Raw genomic sequence first — 21,314 nt, 5'->3', positions numbered from 1 at the left:
TCCTTTTAGTGGAGAGTGGTATTTAGAAACCAGGATCTGGACACCATTTCTCTTTTTGTTATTGTTGTTTGCCTTGCTTTAATGATAGCTCTTTTTATTAATTTTTCCATTATTATAAAAGATGGCCAAATACATAAATTTCTATGAAAATGAATCAAGTCTTATTTATTTTACAGTTAAAATTCATTATTCCTATTTAACTGATAAACCAGTTTAATTTTCAAGATGTATTAAAGTCTCCCACAATTGTATTCTATTGTTTTCATTTTTTTGAGATGGCGCCTTGCTGTCACCCAGGCTGGAGTGCAGTGGCACTATCTTGGCTTACTGCAACCTTTGCCTCCCAGGTTCAAGCAATTCTCATGTCTCAACCTCCCGAGTAGCTGGGATTACAGGCGCATGCCATCACACCCGGCTAATTTTTGTATTTTTAATAGAGGCGGGGTTTTACCATGTTGAATTTCTTGAATTTTAACTATTTTAAGGGAGGCTTTACATTTATTTGTTATGTTCCCATAAACTGTGCCTATTACAAAATGTGCTCCTTTATCCTGTCTACTGCTTTTAATCCTTAACTCCATCTCCCTTGTAATTAAAATTCCACTCATGCTTTCTTTTTGTTTGCATCTCTTGTGGCTTTAAACTTACTTTCACACTGTTATTTTAGTATGATGCTTGTAAACAATGTAGTATAGCTGGGTTTAATCAAATCAGCATGTCTTTTGTTAAATATACTGACTACAGTTATTATAACTACTGATAGGACTTGTTTTCTTTTCATTTTACTCTATTACTTTTTATATTTCTATTTATGTTTATTATTTCATTTTGTTTCCTCTTTTCTCCTATTTTTATACAACACTGTTTGCACAACATACTCTTTTGCTTCCTTACTGAATTTAACAAATGAATATAGTTACCTTCCCTCTCAATGCTTATTACAGTTACCAAGATTCAAATGATTTCCTCAAGCAAATTATATTATATCCCTAATGGGATGAGACCTTCAAAATCTTTTTATTTTTCCACCTTAACCCTTCCAATCCCCACCTCCCCCACCAAAAAGATTGGTTTTACCTCTGTCTTTCTACCTCCCCAACTCCTAGACCTTGCTGAGATAGTTTTGAGTACTTACAGACTATTACTGATTTTCCTTTGTAACACACCTCCATTTAGAGAGGAACTTGCCCAGCCTTAACTGATTGCCACTGATTTAAACTTCTATTTATGCCAAATTACAAATCACATGCAAAAGACTGTGTTTAAAAATCTCAAATATTTATCAGGTAACAATACTTCCCTATCTCAAATGCTCTGAAAGCTTCTATCGCACTAATATAAAATCCAAATGCTTCAGATCACCTTACAAAAACCTTTTATGACCTAGGTCCCAGCCAGTCTCTCCAAACCCGTCTCATAACATTGTCTCCTTTCCTCTCTAAGCTCCAGCCTTAGTGGCCCCTTTTTTCTGTTCTTTGACATGCCAAACTCATTCCTGGATTAGTAACTTAGCACAACCTCTTCCCTATCTGGAAAAGCCATTCTTATGATCGTGGCACTGCCAATTCCCCATTTAGTCTTTAGTTAAATGTTAGCTTCATAGTAAAGAGTTTCCCTGAATATGCAATTTAAAGAAATCATACTGTCAGTCTATCACATCAACCCATTACACTTCTCTACATGGAAATTATTATTTCATGTTTTACTTGTTCAGTATTAGTCTTTGTCCCATAAGAATGTAAACTACCGGACTGCGGGGATCTTGTCTGCTTTGTTCATCACTGTATCCTTATGCCTGTAACAGCAGGTTCGATAAATACTTGGAAAGAATAAAAGCGTATGCCTAAAAGGCAGCAGGTAATCAAAAATATATTTACCATTTCAAACAACTGTAGAAACATTGCTGTCCATGTCATCACCAAGGATGGTAATGCTGTCAAAACTGAAGCACTGGCCACCATGCCCATGCAGAGCCATCACACAGCAATTCAAAATATTAATCCATCAGCTGATGTACAAATGTCAAAATTCAGGCATTTGAAAGGCACTATAGACTCGTTTATTTTTTTAATTGATTCAACAGTTTGGTTGGAAATTAAAAATAGCTGGACTTTCCGGTTTGTTTACTGTCTTACTACCTACTCCAGGCCAATTATTTTATTTTTTTGTAGAGACAGGGCCTTCCTATGTTGCCCAGGCTAGTCTGGAACTCCTGGGCTCAAGAGATACTCCCGCTTTGCCCTCCCAAAGTACTAATATTATAGGCGTGAGCCACCTTGCCCAGTCCAGAGAAGCTACTCTTATGGATACCCACTTTAGAACAATTATGATCATTTTACTTTGAAATGTTCAAAGAAATGTGTGTGTTTTCTTAAAAACTTTTCCATGCCATTTATACCATTCAAATATCCTCTAAAAGAACAACATGTGTCTGCCAGTGTTCTTACAAAGAGAACAAATAATGATAGAATACTGATCACAAAATTCTCTTACAAACCTTTCAGTGAGAAGAGAATACACTTGATGTTTAAAGTTTTAACTCTAAGCTTAAGGTGTTTAATACATTTCCCTCTCCCTCCCCCAGTCTATTAAAGCATAAAAACAAGGGTATTATCACTAAAATATAATGACAAAGATTTTGATGATGTAACTGAAAGCAATTTTACTACTAAAGCACTGAAATATTCTATTTTAAAAGAAAGGAGTCACTTATTAGCATAAATATATATAACCATTATAGAAAAATGTACATTCAGAATGAGCCTCAAATACCACCTATATAAGCCAAATACCATGTTGTACTGTCAACAAGTTTCCTTTTATTATAGAGAGTAGAACTGTGGATACTGTAGGCTGGGAAGGGTCGGGGAGGAGAGGATGGAGGGAGGTGGGTTCACAAATACAAAATTACAGCTAGACAGGAAGAATGAGTTCTCACTTTCTGTGGCACTATAGGGTGAATATGGTTAACTATAATTTATTTTATGTTTTCAAAAAGCCAGAAAAAGGGACTTTGAATGCTGACAACACAAAGCAACAAAAAATGTTTGAGGTGATGGATATACTAATTACCCTGATCTGATCATACACATTGTATACCTGTATTGATATATTACTCTGTATCCCATAAATATGTACAATTACTACATGTCAACTAAAAATTTAAAATTAAAAAAAGCTTTAATTATAAACTCTAATTCAACCAATATTTTTCAAAACATATAAATAATTTTATATTTTACCACTATATCCATGCTCTAATTTCTTCAATATTAAGCTTACCTTTCTTTTCGGTCCAGACTGCTTAAAACATGAAAAAGAAAAAAAATGTAAGAGGCAAGACCTCATTGTTGATATATCACTGTAGTTGCAGTAACTATAGTTATTAAGGCAAAATTATACTGTGATCAACTTGTTTTAAATACATTATATATATATAATATAGTATGTTTTGAGTCATGTCTAAATTGTTTTTCGATTTCTGTCAATATACAAAATAAACAGGAAGATGAATACACAAAAATATAAAAAAATCTTAAAAGGGCTTTAACTATCAAATACTTGAAGATATGTTAGAATACAATATTCCCTGCTATTCTCTAAGGATCCTTTCCAAGACCCCCAATGGGTGCCTGAAACTGATGATAGTACCGAATCCAATATACCAAAATGAAGCATTGGTAAAAACATTTCATAAATAAAATGGGTGTCAACCACACTTTCTGATTACATTGCCAGAAAACGAGCAAATGTTTTTGTGAGCACATGGGTTTTTTGCTCTGTATACTACACCTGGTTTTATTATATGCCCGAGAGTGTTGCTACATAGCAGAAGAGTTAGCTTGTCCTTTCATGTTTAATGCCATGGTACCTCCTTTGTACTTTTATAAATAGTATGTACTTCCCTCACCTGAACATAATTCTCAATATCTGAAAAATTCAATAATGATATCATAGCAAATTTAGAAACAACTTCAGTATCTACTAATAAGGGAATGGTTAAATCAAACCACAAATAAGGAGGAGACTACTGTTGTTACAGAAATAGTCTTCAAGAAACAATAGCATTTCCTAGAAGTTATAAAATTTTTACTGGTTCCGGACTGATCCTAATATCAGGTATGATTATTTCCTTTGGAGTAAGAAAAAAAATTTTTTAAGGCTGAAATTTTTGCACAAAAGTCTTAGATTAAATATGGTATATGATTTGGGACACAAGGAAAAGCCTATAATTTAAAATCATGGCTTCTTATCACAAGTCCAATGTATAAAAAAGTTCCACCCTTCTCCATAGTTCATGAAAACTCCAAAAAGCTATTAACATCAATTACTCGAGAATGAAATTATATAAGCCCTCAATTTAGAATAAAATGAGATTCATGTCTAATATTATTTATCCTTATTATAAAAGGAATGAAATATTTGGAACTAACTGTAAGCAAAGCATAATTTACAAAATCCCCAAATTCCTATATCAATTCTTATACTCCTATCATGTGGAGTATGCAACTAAAATACCAATTTAATCCTAGCAAATGAAGAAAAAAAATATAGTAACTTGTTTTTACATGAACACATTAAAAAAATACAAATTTTAAAAAAAATTTCAAAAGGAAAAGAATATTATAAATGTACATTAATATATCTGAAATTTTATCTTTGCTATTAAAAAACACATAGAAGGTTAGATAAATGACAGAAAAACAAGGGAATATAATCACATCCCTATTAAAGAAGTGAAGCAAAATATAAACATAAAAGTTTAAATCTAGTCTGTCCTATCCTATGTATTTATTTCTTATATAGCTGCATTTCCAGAAAAAGTAAAATGAAAACCAACAGTTAGGCATTAATACCTAATGTAGCCACTTCCAATTCTATACTGCTGTGCCCAAGAAATAAGAACAGTTTAGTACTCTCTTGTTTTTGTTTTTGAGATGACAGGGTCTGGCTCTGTCACCCAGGCTGGAGTGCAGTGGCACAACCACAGCTCAATGTAGCCTTGATCTCCCTAGGCTCAGGTGATTCTCCCACCTTAAGCAGCTGGGACTACAGGTGTGCACCACTATGCCTGGCTAATGTTTGTATTTTTTATGGAGACAAGATTTCGCCATGTTGGTAAGGCTGGTCTCGAACTCCTGGGCTCAGGCTATCCTCCTATTTTGCCCTCCCAAAGTGTTGGGATTACAGGTCTAAGTCAACCACGCCCGGCCTCTGTTGTTTTTTATACTCACCTGTACAGAGGAAAGGAAATAGGTAGAAAAACAGAGGTAGAAGAAACGGGTTAGGTATAATACTTCCCAATAAGCCAAGGGAGTTAGGAAAAGGAAAACAGTAAAAAAAAAAAAAAAATATATATATACACACACACACACACACACACACACACACACACACAAAGACACAGCAATGCTCATTTTTCTTATCCTTGAGAAAAAATGCATTCATTATAATGTATCCGATTAACAAGTCATGGCATTCTTACAGGTACCTTCAATATGTGTTTTTATCAAGTCCTGCCCTAGAGTTGCTTTCATGTTAAAATAAAACATAAAACCGGGGAAAAGTCATTATTAGTAATGTAGGACTTTGTAAAAATGTCAACTTACATTCTTGTTGGACTATTTCATACAATATAGAAAAGAAAAATTACCTTCAATTAGTACTATAACTGTGGCCTTAAAATTAAAAAAAAAAAAACAAAAGAAAAGGAAGGGAAAAAGACTAATAGATAAATTCTGGTATCAATGACCTCATTTACAACTTCAAAAATTCTCTCAAAATGGGACAGGTGTGGTGGCACAAGCCTGTAATCCCAGCACTTTGGGAGGCCAAGGTGGGTGGATTATTTGAGGTAAAGAGTTCAAGACCAGCCTGACCAACATAGTGACACCGCATCTCTACTAAAAACACACACACACAAATATTAGCTGGGCATGGTGGCACACGCCTGTAATTTCAGCCACTCAGGAGGCTGAGAATTGCTTAAACCTAGGAGGTGGAGGCTGCAGTGAGTGGAGATCACGCCACTGCACTCCAGCATGGGCAGTAGAGCGAGACTCAGTCTCAAACAAACACAAAAAACCTCTCAAAATGGTGCTTTTCACTAATAATTAAATATTACTTACTCTAGGAGCCCATATTCCTATTTATGAATTATATATGCTTTCATAGACATCCATATCCCCCTAAGTTGCGGGGGAATACTTAAAAGATAAAGATGATAAAAAGACTTCTAAGAACCTTATAAGAATTACAAGAATTTCTTATAAGGTTCTTAGAAGTCTTTTTATCTATACTTAATAAAAAGTCAAAAAATGTGAAAGTGTAAGCAAAACATCAACCCATAAAATGTGTTGTTTCAACAAGTCAGATTGAAGTTAGGGGCAGGGATGGTATGAACTACAGACTTCAAAATTTCTGCATTTTTTTCCATACTTCTCTATCACTATTAGTGTATAAACAATCTATCTTTTAAATATGAATTTAATTAACATTTGGAATAGCAGTTAAGAAAATAGATTGGAATCTTAATTATGACCCAAAGACTACCTAATCTAATGTGATATTTTAACAAACTTCACCATTCTGTTTAGATAAAAAGGTGTAAAGCACTCGTTCCCATATTATTACTAAAGAACTACGAATTACTCAGATTTTAGCAGGACTGATTTACTTAAAAGACAAGATATACCACTCACCCCAAGAATACACTATGTATGAATTACCAGATGGATGGTTTTTGTTTTCATTTCAAATTATTATAAGACTTGAGACAGGTGCAGTGGCTCAGGCCTGTAATCCCAGCACTTTATGGTGCTGAGGCAGGACTGCTTGAAGCTGGAGACCAGCCTAAGTAACAAAGTGAGACCACGTCTCTACAAAAAAAATTTTTTTAAAGTTAGCCTGGTGCGGTGGTGCATGCCTGCAGTCCTAGTTACTCAGGAGGCTGAAGTGGAAGGATTGCTTGAGACCAGAAGTTTGAGGCTGCAGTGAGCTATGACTGAGACACTACACTACAGCCTGGGCAACAGAGCAAAACCCTATCTCTATAATTAAAAAAAAAAAAAAATTAAGACTTCAGAAAATAAGAAAATTTAGGAGAAGCTGTAAAAGCCAATGTGTTTACCCTCACCTGAAGTCTAACAATTGTGCTAAATCCCTGGAAGCAACAATCTTAGTTAAAGCCCTTCTTTGTGCCTTTGAAGACGTGATTCCTACTGCATGCAGTTTCTTCTTCTACCTGGTAAACTCAAAAACTCCTTTAACGTTTCCTTTATAAATTCTTGTTCCCTTCTCTGTAGTTTTTACTACATGTATTTTGTATAGCTCTACTGCTGCCCTAACCATGCATGTAATCATTTGTTTACTTGTCTTTCTGTACCCTAATCAATCTCTACTGCAATCAAACTTGAGCTTTACTGGTAGGGATTTTATCATATTCATCTTTATGCACCTCATCTATGCCTGGTATGTAGCATAAAATCATTCAATGTTTTTGAAGGAAGAAAACCGAAAAACTCTCAATGACTTGTCTTTGAACATCAAAATCTTTTTAGTGACAGTCATACTGCAGTTGGAATAAGAAATGCTTATTCTTATACAGAATAAATGAAAGACAAATGTAAGTAGAATCTGTCCTGCTGACTTGATTATACAGTTTTCTTTGCTGCCCCTAATCGTTAAGAATTTTTCAATTAGGATTATTTCTTAAATACAAATTAACTCAGGTTGTTGTTTTTAAAGAAACATTTTACCAGTATAAACTAGTTCATATCAACTGAATCTAATCTTTTATGTAAATGAGCAATAATACACATGCAAAATGTTATAGGTGTTGAGACCTAGAGTAAAACAAATCGCAACCCAATTTCCAGACTATTAACGGGTTTTTTTTTTAACATTACCAGTGAGGAAATGAGGAATGGAAAATAGGTCACTAGTAATTCCAAACTAACAGACAACTTCAAAAGAAAAAATAATGTAATAATTTTGGTTGTAAATGAATCACCTAAATTGATTATAAGGTTTAAGTTAGTATTTCAAACTTAGACTACATTATCAGAATATTAAGACAGCTTTATCAGCAATGGTTTCTATTAGTATGATCAGGGCATAAGAATGTGTCTACTCTTTTTCTCTCCCCTAATTACTCTCCTTTTATTGTTTATTCTCATGTTTTTGCCATATGTAGGCCAGAGAGCTTGTATACTTTGCAGTAGAGTAAGCCAATTTTTGGTCTGCACAGTAATTTGTCCTTTTAAGTTTCTCAAGCATCTCAGGTGAACACTATTTGATACAATAATACATTTAAGGCAAAAACAAAAGGTTGGTTTATCATAAAGTATGAGGTTACTTAACATTTTTAAGTAAAAGATCTGATAGCACATCTATGTAAACAGAAAAATATAGCAAGGTTCAGGACGTGTCTTCTAAATGACGAGCAGTCTAGATATTACATTTTTAAAAAATGAAGAACAGCATCTAAAATATATGCCAAATCTTAAAATGTTACTAGTTATAAGGAACTGTTTGTAATGCAATAAACAGATTATTTATTTAACTCTTGTAGCCTAAGAATTTCAGTCAACTGAAAGGTCATGTAACATTCCAAAAATGGTTCCCTAAATGTTACTTTCATTATTTCGAGTCAAGCAGTACTTTCAAGATCAATGAGAACTCCTAAATCTAACTACAACTACAAAATAACATTTTCTCCAACATTTAAAACTAATGTGACTTGTTTTGATGCTATGAACTCTTATAAGCCTTATAAAGAAAGTACGGTATTAACTGTAATTTTACTCTTCAGAGCTAAACTACCAACTGAAGATATCTCAGTCAAACACTTTAAGGTCAATATTGTAAATCAGTTTCAGTATCATCTTAGATTCTCTGGATTATAATGCAATACAACAGGTCTTAGTGAAAAATTCTCTATTTACAGAATGTGATTACTCAAAAGCAGATATAAAATAATATAATTTCATGTCATGAATTATTTCAGAGATATATCTCTCTACAGACAGTGAAAACAGTAAGGTTTCACAAAGGAAAAAAATGGTTAAAAAAAGTGAAAACCTATTGAAGAGGATGCCATGTATATACTAACCAAAGACAATTAAAATTCTTACCTTTGGGCTGCTGTTTTTACTACTGGTATCTGTGCATGAGCATGATGAAAACGTCTACCATGAACTACAGTTCCAGAACATAATGACGTATTTTGCGTATTTTCACTGCAGATTCAAGAAACAAAAAATAACTTGAACACGGAAAAATTATATACACATTTATAAAAGAAATCTTTTAAAATCTGAACAAACACACAAAAACCTTTACCAACAACAAAAAAAAATTTATGGATAAACCCAATTGTCTTTTGGGAGTTTTCCATTTCCTGAATTTGTCTTTCAAATGTTTCCAGTCCAATTAAAGAAAAATTTAAAAATAGCAGATCACCTGAGGTCAGGAGATCGAGACCAGCCCAGCCAACATGCTGAAACCCCGTCTCTAATAACAAATATAAAAATTAGCTGGGCATGGTGGTGGGCACCTGTAATCCCAGCTACTCGAGAGGATGAAGCAGGAGAATCACTTGAACCCGGGAGGCGGAGGTTGAGAAAATTTTAAAAATAAAGCAGAATACTAAAATAAAAATCAGGAGTCCTAAATACTATTTCTGATTTTGCCACTGACTTGAAAGTTACTGAGCTTTTATGTACTTCATTTGTCTATGTATAAATTGAGACAGCAGAAATAAAAGTGACTTTCAACCCTATTTCTGAGTTGCTACTGATACCCAATCCTACCAATAACGGTGGTTCACTATTGTAAAAAGGAGGAATAAGAAATTTTTAAGTCCCCTATTGAGACAATCCTGATTAGTATTTCCTAAAGGAGACATGACCACACCACTCTATTGTGCTTCTTCAAATATTATGACTGAGATTCTACTAAATGTATGAAAGCAAAATCATGATATACCCTAACAAAGTATTTCTTGCAATGTTTTATTCAGAAACAAGAGACACTGCAATCAATCCTACTCCTAAGATTCAAAGCAAAGAATCCACATACTGGGACCATGCTACCTCTTGGCCCTATTGACAAATTCAGAAGAAAAGGTACAGGTTGGGCCTATTAGCTTCTAAGTTTTTGGTGTCAAACTCTTCCTTTATCTTTTCTGTAGGAATGTGTGGTGAAGTGCCTATACCTCAATTTCTTATTGTTGCTCAACATGTTAAGTCCAATTGGGTTGCCTTTCAAAGTTTTAAAACTTTCAGACTTGTTTCGTCTTACATATGTCTTCAAGATGAATTCACCAGAGCTATTAGCAACAATTTCAGATCGACGATTTAACTGTAAAAAAAGATCCAGAAATATGAGTCAAAAATGCTATAATGTGATAATCTATCAACAACTATTTGAAAACCATTTAAAAGTAGTAAAAACATACAGCTATTGGGAATGATGGTGGATAGCATTGGCATGGATTTAAGAATAATTCAACTGCCTACTTTTTTTTTCCTAAAGACAATGCAAATTTGTAGGAACATGGAGGTTTATTGTATTACTTTCTTTTCATGTGAATCTTTCCAAAGATATTTGAGACAATTAGTGTAGAGGATCTTAGGATAGCTTTCTCCAGAGAGTAAAAAGTAAGCATTTCCCCTGCTTATCAGGCCTTGCTGCTATCTGGAGAACACTACAGCCAAATATGGCAATCAGCTGTCATTTCAACTTGTGCTTATGTATAAGAACTTTTGCCTTAGTATCAAAGTTTCTGTACAGGCAGAAATTGATACTTTATACTTCAATAGATGCAAATAATAATATAAACATATCAATAACAATCACTTTAGAGAGATCACAGTATATAACAGGCAAAAGGAGCAAAATAAATTTGTAAAGATTCCTTTACCATACAATTATAAAATTACAGGACACAATTTCAGTTCCCAGAAAATTCAGAGACAACTGTTGAATTAAAATACAACATATAAATTATTTTAGCATCCTGGCACATCTACTCACCTCCTAATTGTTTTGATTTTCCATTATTTTATTTGTGCTAATTTGGTAATCTACATCAAATTACTGGGAGGAAATAAGGTGTAAATAAGTTTTTAAAATTTTATGGCTGATTATCTCACAGATTAGAGTACTCCCATTAATAAAATCATGATGATATATTCAGTCTGGAAGTCCCTAAAACTTTAAATCCACCGCCCTACCCCAGCCTAAGACAGTTTTCCAGGTAATGCCAGCACAGCATCAAGAGAACTACTGTGAATAGATGAATCCATTTGTTCGAAAAGAGATCAAATGACTAGAAAACCAATTACAAACATGGACCTTACTGATGTCAGACCTGCAACTATAAACATTATTTGCAAAGAAACATCAGTTTACAAAGGTTCAATAACACTGCATTTAATAATAACAAAATGTAGCTATTTCCAGAAAACTGCTAGTGTCATATACTATGTGAATTACATCATCTCATATAAATCTCATGACAATTCTAGAAAGTGGACAGTTATTGGCAAGCCTAGAGTTTGCTATTCTGACTGGTTAACATAGGACTTATCCAAAAATACTACATAGTAGTCCCCCTTTATCGATGGTTTTGCTTTCTGTGGTATCAGTTACTAACAGTCAACTGCGTTCCAAAAAAAATTTTAATTTAACCACTCCTCTATTAGTAGCTACTAAGATTGTCTCTAAAGTTCTGCTATGGTATCACTTAAATTTTTCAGAGATTATAAATAATGCTCAGGCAAGGGAAGTACATACTAATTCATAAAAATGCACCAGGGCATAAAACATGAAAGGACAGCTTAACTCTGGTACTATGCAGCAATGCTGTCAGGCATATGATAAAGCCAGGTATTACTGTCCAGAGTGTTTAAGAACCCACACGCTCCCAGAAACAAAAACAAAAAATATCTGCCTGTGTCCTGGCAACACAATCAAAGTGTGGGTGACAGTCACTTGTTTATGGAATGGTTTCATCAATGCTTCATCCGAGGATATATATCCACTATTCTCTGGGGTCTCAGTCATTCACTGGGAGTCTTTAAGGGGGCCTCCGGATATCAATCTATGAAATACATTTATACAAAATAAACACTAATACAGGGATCAGCAAACTTTTTCTGCCAAGGGCTAAAAGTAAGTATTGTAGGCTTTCTTGATCATATAGTCTCTGTTGTATCTACTCAACTCTGTCCAAATATTCAAATCTGTTGTTGTAGCACAAAAGTGGCCATAGACAATTTATAAATAAGCATGGCTGTTTTCCAAGAAAACTTTACTTATGGACACAGATTTGAGTTTTATATTATGCTCACATGTCATGAAATAGAATTCATTTGATTCTTTCTTCCAAGCATTTAAAAACGTAAAAACCACTGTAGCTAACAGACAATAGACTTCAGGGTAGAGCCTTAATGTGACAACTCCTGTTTATAACATTAATCATTAAGTAACTAATAAGCATAGCAAGTTACTAGAATTTAAGTTCCACAAGAACAAAAAAAGTCTGTTTTGCTCCAACACTTAGAACACTGTACTCAATATGTATTTGCTGCATCAATGAATAGTTCATTGAGAATACTAAATATGTGAAAATTATCAATGTTATCTTCCACCCAAAATTATCACATCATGTAATTTAAGTAAAGTACTGATATTCAGGAAGTTTAGCACCGAAGAATATCAGATAATAAGAGAACCTAATAGAAACCATTAAGTTAGAGACATATGTATGTTAAAAGCACTTAAATTCTGAAAAACAAAGAATTAAAACAGTAAAAAATTAGACACACTATCGAAAATACAACTTTGAAAGAGAACCAACAGCAGTTCTATAAATGATAAATGTCATTGAAATCTTTTAAAAGTAAAAAAAAAAAATCCAATGTATGGATTAAATAGCAGCTTAGAGTTAAAGATAAAAGTAAATTGGAAGATAGAGCTAAAGAAATTATTCAGAATATGGTACAGAGATATACTTCTTCATTCCATTAGCCATTTTTTTTCCTTTTTTGCTTTTAAACATAAAATATAGGTTACGGATTTTTTTTTTTAAATGATGGTTTTATGTCTATTAGGAGGTCTAGAAATAATAATGTAGAAAGGTAAAATCCACAGAGATAATGACTAAATGTTTTCTTAACTAACAAAAGATATAAATCCCTTAAAAGAAGCACAGTGAAACTGCAGAAGCCCAAAGACAAAGAGAAGATTCTGTGAAAGAGAAGGGGAAAGATATGAAGACACTGTGAACTAAATTTAATAAAGGATTTCTCTTAATTCCACACTCATTTTCAAATGGAGAAACCAGTCTATAATAGTTTAAACCAATGATCCATATGGACCTGAGAAAAGAAAAATAGCTCAGAGCAGTCTGAGCTCTGTGAGATATGCAAAATTTATCAGGCCCAGAGAGACATAAGTAAGGGACTTCAGTCATAGCCCCCGATCCATGCCCAAAGGCAATTATTTAAAGGTGTTTTGTGCTTTTTCTTGCTGGTAGTTTCCTGACTAGCAGATAAATTACTTAAAATGTTGGCCGAGCAGCTCACACCTGTAATCCCAGCACTTTGGGAGGTCGAGGCTGATGGATCACCTCAGGTTAGGAGTTTGAGACCAGCCTGACCAACATGGTGAAACCCTGTCTCTACTAAAAATACAAAAATTTGCCGGGTGTGGTGATGCATGCCTGTAATCTCAGCTACTCAGGAGGCTGAGGCAGGAGAATGGCTTGAACCCAAGAGGCAGAAGTTGCAGTGAGCTGAGATCATGCCACTGCACTCCAGCCTGGGTGGCAAGAGCGAGACTCCATCTCAAAAAAAAAAAAAAAAAAGTTATCACAAGTTGCACATTGTGGTCCTCATTCATTATCTTCATGTTCCAGGAATTTGTGATACAAAGAACAAAGTATGGCCAATCCATATCTATTGTTAGCTATTTTAATGTAAATTCTTGGTAAACAACTTAGGAATAGTCTCTTCTTTTTTCCTTAAAAAACTCACTCATAACTGCTGCTAATCAAAGCATACATGTGGGAGAACCTAAATCTATGCTCCCAGGTTGCAGTCCTCAAATGTGGCTCACATAAACTCACTATATTAATTTTTACTCTATTAACTTATTAACTATATTAATTTTGCCTCAGTTACTTCCTTTAGCTTGACAGACCTATACATTACCTGTAAGCTATTCAAAATCCAAGTAGATATTATGTATATATCCCTGGGACACACAAAGATCTTCTGAAGGATTATCAAGCATGGTAGCTTTAGTCATGGTAATCAACTTTTAAATCCTCAATCTGGCTGGGCGTGGTGGCTCACACCTGTACTCCCAGCACTTTGGGAGGCCAAGGTGGGCGGATCACCTGAGGTCTGGAGTTCGAGACCAGCCTGGCCACCATGGTGAAACCTTGTCTCTGTTAAAAACACAAAAACTAGCCAGACATGGTGGCGTACGCCTGTAGTCCCAGCTACTCAGGAGGCTGAGGCAAGAGAATTGCTTGAACCTGGGAAGGCGAAGGTTGCAGTGAGCCAAGATCGCGCCACTGCACTCCTGCCTGGGGGCCAGGAGACTCTGTCTCAAAAAATAAAAATAAAAAATAAAAAAAGGCTGTATTGGCAAAAGCATATAGAAATTAACAAGATTTCAGTTTTTCCAATTACTTCTGAGAGTATTTGGCTAAAACAAAACAAAACAAAGAAACCTAAAAGTAACAAGTATACTAGCTATTCAAATCTTGGTAAAGCTTTTTTAGTATATTTCTCCAAAATCTGGAAGGCCAGTACCTAATGACTGGATTACAAATTATTTTTAATTTTTAAATGTTTGATTACTATGTCATTTTTGGCATTTAACTCAAAAGGAAAGAACTGTGGCCAGGCACAGTGGCTTATGCCTGTAATTCCAGCACTTTGGGAGGCCAAGGTGGGTGGATCACTTGAGGTCAGGAGTTCCAAGACCAGCCTGGTGGCCTACATGGCAAAACCACTAAAACTACTAAAAATACAAAAATTAGTCAGACGTGGTGGCAGGCACCTGTAGTCCCAGCTACTTGGGAGGCTGAGGTGGGAGGATCGCTTGAGCCTAGGAGGAAGAGGCTGCAGTGAGCAGAGATTGCCCCACTGCACTCCAGCCTGGTAGACAGAGTGAGATTCTGTCTCAAATAAAAAAAGAATTGTATGATAATACTATAGCAAAACTATTTCCATATTTATCTATTTAGAATGTAACCAGGATTTCTCAGCACTGGTATCTAACAAAAAAGTTTAAAAAGAAATTTCCCTCCATAAATATGTACAATTGTTATGTGTCAATTTTTAAGAAAGAGTAAAATTGTTCTGAAAGTTTCATTCAGGTAATACAGATTAATGAATAGATGAACTAAATGAATAAAAAGGGAAACCATCAGCCTCACCCATTTTAAAAGATAAATTTCCAATATTATTTTACATAATAAATTTAATAATTATAAATATCTGTAATAATACTTTTTAGATCAAGTGTTCATTAATAATTATAATGATAACTCAGCTTTTAAAAAATAAACTTTAGTAGCAGGAGTTTTACTTAATGTTAAGCTTCAGTGAAGTTTATCTTCAGTGAAGGATATCTCTATTAAAGTGTGATAGGATAATAAAAAGATTTTCAATTACATAAAAGTATATCATATTAAGATTCTATGGGAAAACTGAACAGAAGAAATATGAATTTAAGAGGGAAAAGGCACAATATAAAATTTCTAACTGTTAAGAGATGGTCCATGTATACTTAAAATAGATGATACTATCATATCAGAATAATCTTTACAGTTCACTAAATAAATCAATGTGTCCTGTAGGTTTTACTTTAAAACATAAATATTTACATTTAAAAAATATGTAATAAAGCACATACTTTTACAAAAAATCATAAGAAATCTGAAAGCAGGCCAGGCATGGTGGCTCACGCCTGTAATCTCAGCACTTTGGGAGGCCAAGGCGGGCAGATCACGAGGTCAGAGTTCGAGACCAGCCTCACATGGTGAAACCCCGTCTCTACTAAAAATATAAAAAATTAGCCGGGCGTGGTGGCACCATGCCTGTAATCCCAGTCACTCAGGAGACTGAGGCAGGAGAATCCCTTGAACCCAGGAGGTGGAGGTTGCAGTGAGCTGAGATCACACCACTGCCCTCTGGCCTGGGTGACAGAGCAAGACTGTCTCAAAAAAAAAGCAATCTGAAAGCTACATATGTGTACATGAAGACCAATGCCCTATATAAGTTAGTGACAGAAAACATCTTTTATTTTTTATTTTTATTTCTGGTAGAGTCTCATTTTGTTGCCCAGGCTGATCTCAAACTCCTGGCTTCGAACGATCCTCCCGCTTCATCCTACCAAGGTGCTGGGATTACAGGCAAAAGACACCGTGCCTGCTCACATCTTATTTTCATCTACCAAGTTCACTCCTTTTTTTCTACTGTTTTCTTGTCTATCTAAAAAACACCTAAAAAATAGCACTTCAGGAAATCCAGATGTCAAAATAAAAGCTAGGAAACCTGCAGTGGGAAAAACCTTAAGAGTTTTTCAGCATGAATAACTTTATAAAGAAAAACTGAACAGTATTAAGAGAAAAACATCAAATTCAATAATTTCCTCAGGACAGGCACAGTGGCTCACGCCTGTAATCTCAGCACTTTGGGAGGCCAAGGTGGGTAGATCATTTGAGGTCAGGAGTTCAAGACCAGCCTGACCAACATGGTGAAACCCCAACTCTACTAAAATACAAAAGTTAGCTGGTTTGGTGGTGTCCGTGTGTAATCCCAGCTACTCAGGAGGTTGAGGCAGGAGAATCACTTGAATCTGGGAGGCAGAAGTTGCAGTGAGCCGATATCACACCATGCACTCCAACCTGGGCAACAGAGTGAGACTCAGTCTCAATAGATAAATAAATAAAATAAATTTCCTCAAATTATGATAAAATAGAGCTGTTGCAGAGGGAAAAAAAAAACCCAGAAAGACGGAAAAAAAAGTAAATGTTAAAAGTTGTTTAAATTCTTACACTGTAAATACAGGAAATATGTGAAGGTGCTATGTTCAGATCAGCAAAAATTCAAGTATGACTACATATTTTGCAAGATTACAGGGAAATAGAGTCATACACTGCTAGTGGGAATGGCTAATGTTAACACCTTTAGATAGGGAATTTGGCAGTATCTAGCAAAACTACATGTGAATTTCACCTCTGAAATAGCAACTTCAATTCTAGGAATCTATCCCACAAATACACTACACAGATATGAAAAAAATATATATGCACAAGGTTTTAGTGAAGTCTTATACGTAATAGCAAAAGACTGGGGGAAAAAAATCTCTATTAATCAGTAGGGACAAACTGAATATCTACAGTATATCCATCCAATGAAGTACTATATAACAATAAAAAGGATGATAAAGATTTGTAAATACTTTGCTGTAGAGTGATCTACATAACATACTGTCAAGTAAAAAAATCAAGGTGTCAACAAACAATGTGTATAGTTTTTCCAAGAAAAGTGGTATATGCTTACATATATATATATATAAAAAAAGCTAAGCCACATAATTTTTAAAACAAGTCACTTATAGGGAAAAAAGAATAAAGGGAATCAAGACAAAATTAGATTTCTCTGAAAATTACTTCTTTTGAGATGTGATGCTGAAACCATCCAAAAAATTTACATAATAAAAATTAAAATGAAAATAAAATGCAATTCCTCACTATAAAAAACAAAATTAAAAAACAACAACAACAACAACAACAAACCTAACTCTCTATTTAGTTGGTAGAATACCAAACAGAAATAAACAATTTCAAATTACTTAAAAATATACTAATTTAAATACACATTCCTAGTGGGACTATACATATACCTGCTAGTGTCATCAAAAACAAGGAAACAAAATAATTTGAAAATCATTTTATTAGTAATTATGTTGGCATTACTATTGTGAAACTATTTTATATATCTAATAAGACAAAGCAAATAAAAGTGGGTTTTTTTGTTTTGTTTTTTGTTTGGAGACTGAGTCTCGCTCTGTCACCCAGGCTAGAATGCAGTGGCGCAATCTCAGCTCACTGCAACCTCTGCCTCCTGAGCTCAAGCAATTCTCCTTCCTCAGCCTCCCACGTAGCTGAGACTACAGGAGCCCACTACCATGCCTGGCTAATTTTTCTATTTTTAGTAGAGACGGGGTTTCAACATGTTGGCCAGGCTGGTCTCGAACTACTGACCTCAAGTGATCTGCCTGCTTTGGCCTCCCAAAGTGTTGGGATTACTGGCATGAGCCACTGTGCCCAGCCCCAAATAAGTTATTAAATTAACATCATTAGGAACAAAGACAGTAGATTCAAAAGCCTTTAAAAGAAAAATGATACATCTGATGACATAAGGAAATATATTTTCCCCATGGCAATAGCCACCATAAGCAAAGACAAAAGACTAGTGAAAAAACTGAGTTAAAATTTTAGTAATGGCCAGGCACGGTGGCTCACGTCTGTAATCCCAACACTTTCGGCGGCAGAGATGGGAGAATCACTTGAGGCCAGGAGTTCATGACCAGTCTAGCCAAAATGGTGAAACCCGGTCTCTAATAAAAATAAAAAAATTAGCCAGGCATGGTGGTGTATGCCTGTAATCCCAACTACTCGTGTGGCTGAGGCATGAGAATTGTTTGAACCCGGGAGACAGAGGTGGCAGTAAGCTGAGATTGCGCCACTGCACTCTATTCTGGGCAAGAGCCAGACTCCGTCTGAAAAAAAAAAAAAAAAAAAAAAAGGACACACACACACGTATATATATTAGCAACTAGTATCACAGCAAAGGGCCAATTTCTCCAAAATACCTTATTTCATCAAACCTATAACATTATTATACAATACACCATTATTGTATGTACTACAGTGCAAAATTTTTTATTTTTTAGAGATGGAGTCTCACTATGTTGCCCAGGTAGTCTCAAACTCCTGGCCTAAAGCAATTCTCCCACCTTGATTTCCCAAAGTGCCAGGATTATAGGCGTGAGCCACTACACTTGGCCAAAAACATTTTTTTTAAATAATTAAAGCATATCATGCTATCTTAATAAGATGCATCTAGATTTCAAAGATGTTAAAATGTGAAAAAAAGTGTGTCTTAGACTAAATATAAAAATAATTCCTATGAATAATATTCTAAAGACCAGATAGAAAAATGGGCAAAGGATATTAACTGACAATTATTCTAAAAAAGAATGAGACTATACATATGAAATGATGTTCAACCTCACAAAAAATAAAATGGAAATTAAAACTACACTGAGATACTAGTTTTCATTTGCAAAGATCAAAGGTTGAAGACATTATGACAGATGTGTGGGGAAACAGATACGTGCAGATATCGATGGAACAAGTGTAAATCTGGTATGCCAAAATTAGAAATGGACCTGTCCTGATAAAGCAGTGCAACCTTTAGGAATTCATTCTACAGATATGCTTGTATGTGTGCAAAATAACCCATATAGAAGGCTAATTTACAGATTATTTTAGAAAAAAATTAAAAAGTTGACAACTCTGTAAATATCCATCAATAGGTGGAATTGGTTAATGGTATATAATACAATGGAATACTATGCACTCACTGAAAAGAATGAGGTGCTTTTTATGAACTCTTACAGATGGTCTCCAAGATAATATATTAAGTTAAAGGAAGATCAGAAAAACCATGCACAGTATATTACCAATTGTGTAACATGGGAGGTGGAAATATTTCTCTTCTTTATAATGCATGAAACATTCCCAAAGTGATAAATAACAAACTGGGAACACCATTTGCCTCTGGAGTGGAGAAAGTGGGTAACTGGGGTTTATAATTTAAAAATATTAAATCTTCTTTTGAGGTAACAATTTTTTTGTATATAATGTAAAAGACGAAAATATTTTAAGCAACACTTGCCTTTTTTCCTTTTGAGGTTTCAGAATCCTCATCTTCATCCACACTGAGCAGATTTGTCCCACTACACAGAAAATAAGGGGAAAAAAACTTAAGTAGCAATCACAATCCTTATATTAAATTCTGAGGTTTTATCCTCTATGTTCACCTAATTCAGGGAATCAGCAAACTTTTTCTGTAAAGGGCCAAACCATAGTCTTTGCAGGCCATATGGTCTCTGTAGCAGCTACTCATATGTTGTATGAAAACAGCCATAAACAATATATGTGGCTATGTTCCAATAAAAATTATTAACTGAATTAGGTGGCACGCAAGATTAGCCCATGGATCATAGTTTGCTGAACCCTACAATAAATGAACACATAATCCTGTTTATTTAGTTATGGATTTTATATATTCTCATTCATTTTTCCTTTTTGTCTTAGATTGAAAATTAAGGGTAGAAAGATAGAGAAACAAAGAAATGAACTGAAAGGAAAGAAAGCCTTAGCTAATGAAAAGGAAGTAATTCCAGTGGTATTACCATGGTAAAATAGTTATACTTCTACCACTCTTGAAAATATCAACCCTTCATTGAGAAATCACCGGCCTGAAATTCTAGAAGATTAAACTAATGTATCTATTAACAGGTTCATGTTAATAGATACATGTTCAAAAAGCTGATGTGCCTGAGACTCATGATGAACCAAATAGTACAATTCAGAAATGAAATGTACAGGACAGCCAGCACCGTAAAGACAGTTTTTAAAAAATGTATAACTACAGTAAATCTGCCATCAAAGAAAGTCAAATACAACGTTTTCGAAGACAACTCAGCTATTTATTGTAAAGTCCTAGATATTTACACAAAAATGTAAAATGTTGTATTACTGTTTATATACATCCAAACTTTTTTTAATGATTAAAAAGTCTTTCGTAAACATTTTATAAACATGTTTAAAAAGTGGTATATTTTCTATGCAGCTTAATTTCAGATTTAATTCTAATTTTTCAAAACTATATGCATACTGAATATAACAATAATTGTTTTATATTTTAAAGTAATCAGAAAAAGTATAAAAGAAATGAAAGAAAGAAAACCATAAAATACTGACTTTAAATGAGAGACTTACCAGTTCAAAGCTCTCCTTCAAATAAAACTTCAAATCAACATCTCATCGGTGAAGGCACATAAAGTGGTAATGATGAACGGAGCTGTTGCCCAGACAGAAGTGAAGCACCTACAATATTTAGCCAATATATTCTGAATGACTTCTTGTATAAAAATTTCTTTAACATATTTATAGTTTTGGTAGAACTTTGTGTGTATATTTGCGGATCTCTGAA

The 21,314-nt window shown here is 34.4% G+C and overlaps 1 protein-coding gene across 10 annotated transcripts in view; it reads right to left on the bottom strand.

Annotated features, from left to right (window-relative positions):
• Positions 1–21,314, bottom strand: part of SENP6 (SUMO specific peptidase 6) — a 114,868-nt gene that overhangs the window by 72,074 nt on the left and 21,480 nt on the right. For 5 of the 10 annotated variants that reach the window (XR_004672033.3, XM_003805813.7, XM_063605386.1 and 2 more), the window contains 4 exons: positions 19,992–20,052; positions 10,217–10,362; positions 9,135–9,239; positions 3,283–3,303 (listed from right to left, as the gene is read on the bottom strand). Coding sequence is in view for 9 of the 10 variants with exons in the window: in XM_003805813.7 (XP_003805861.1) it covers positions 3,283–3,303; positions 9,135–9,239; positions 10,217–10,362; positions 19,992–20,052 (333 nt within the window). In the remaining variant the exon portion in view is untranslated. Of the gene's footprint in view, positions 1–3,282; positions 3,304–9,134; positions 9,240–10,216; positions 10,363–19,991; positions 20,053–21,100; positions 21,209–21,314 lie in introns of all 10 variants that reach the window. The other 5 variants (XM_055113896.2, XM_034962396.3, XM_003805812.5 and 2 more) reach the window with 3 other exon arrangements.

The sequence above is a fragment of the Pan paniscus genome, chromosome 5 (assembly GCF_029289425.2).
Source record: "Pan paniscus chromosome 5, NHGRI_mPanPan1-v2.0_pri, whole genome shotgun sequence".
Taxonomy (NCBI): domain Eukaryota; kingdom Metazoa; phylum Chordata; class Mammalia; order Primates; family Hominidae; genus Pan; species Pan paniscus.
Note: the sequence above shows the minus strand (reverse complement) of the source record. Positions and strands in the feature narration are given on the sequence as shown.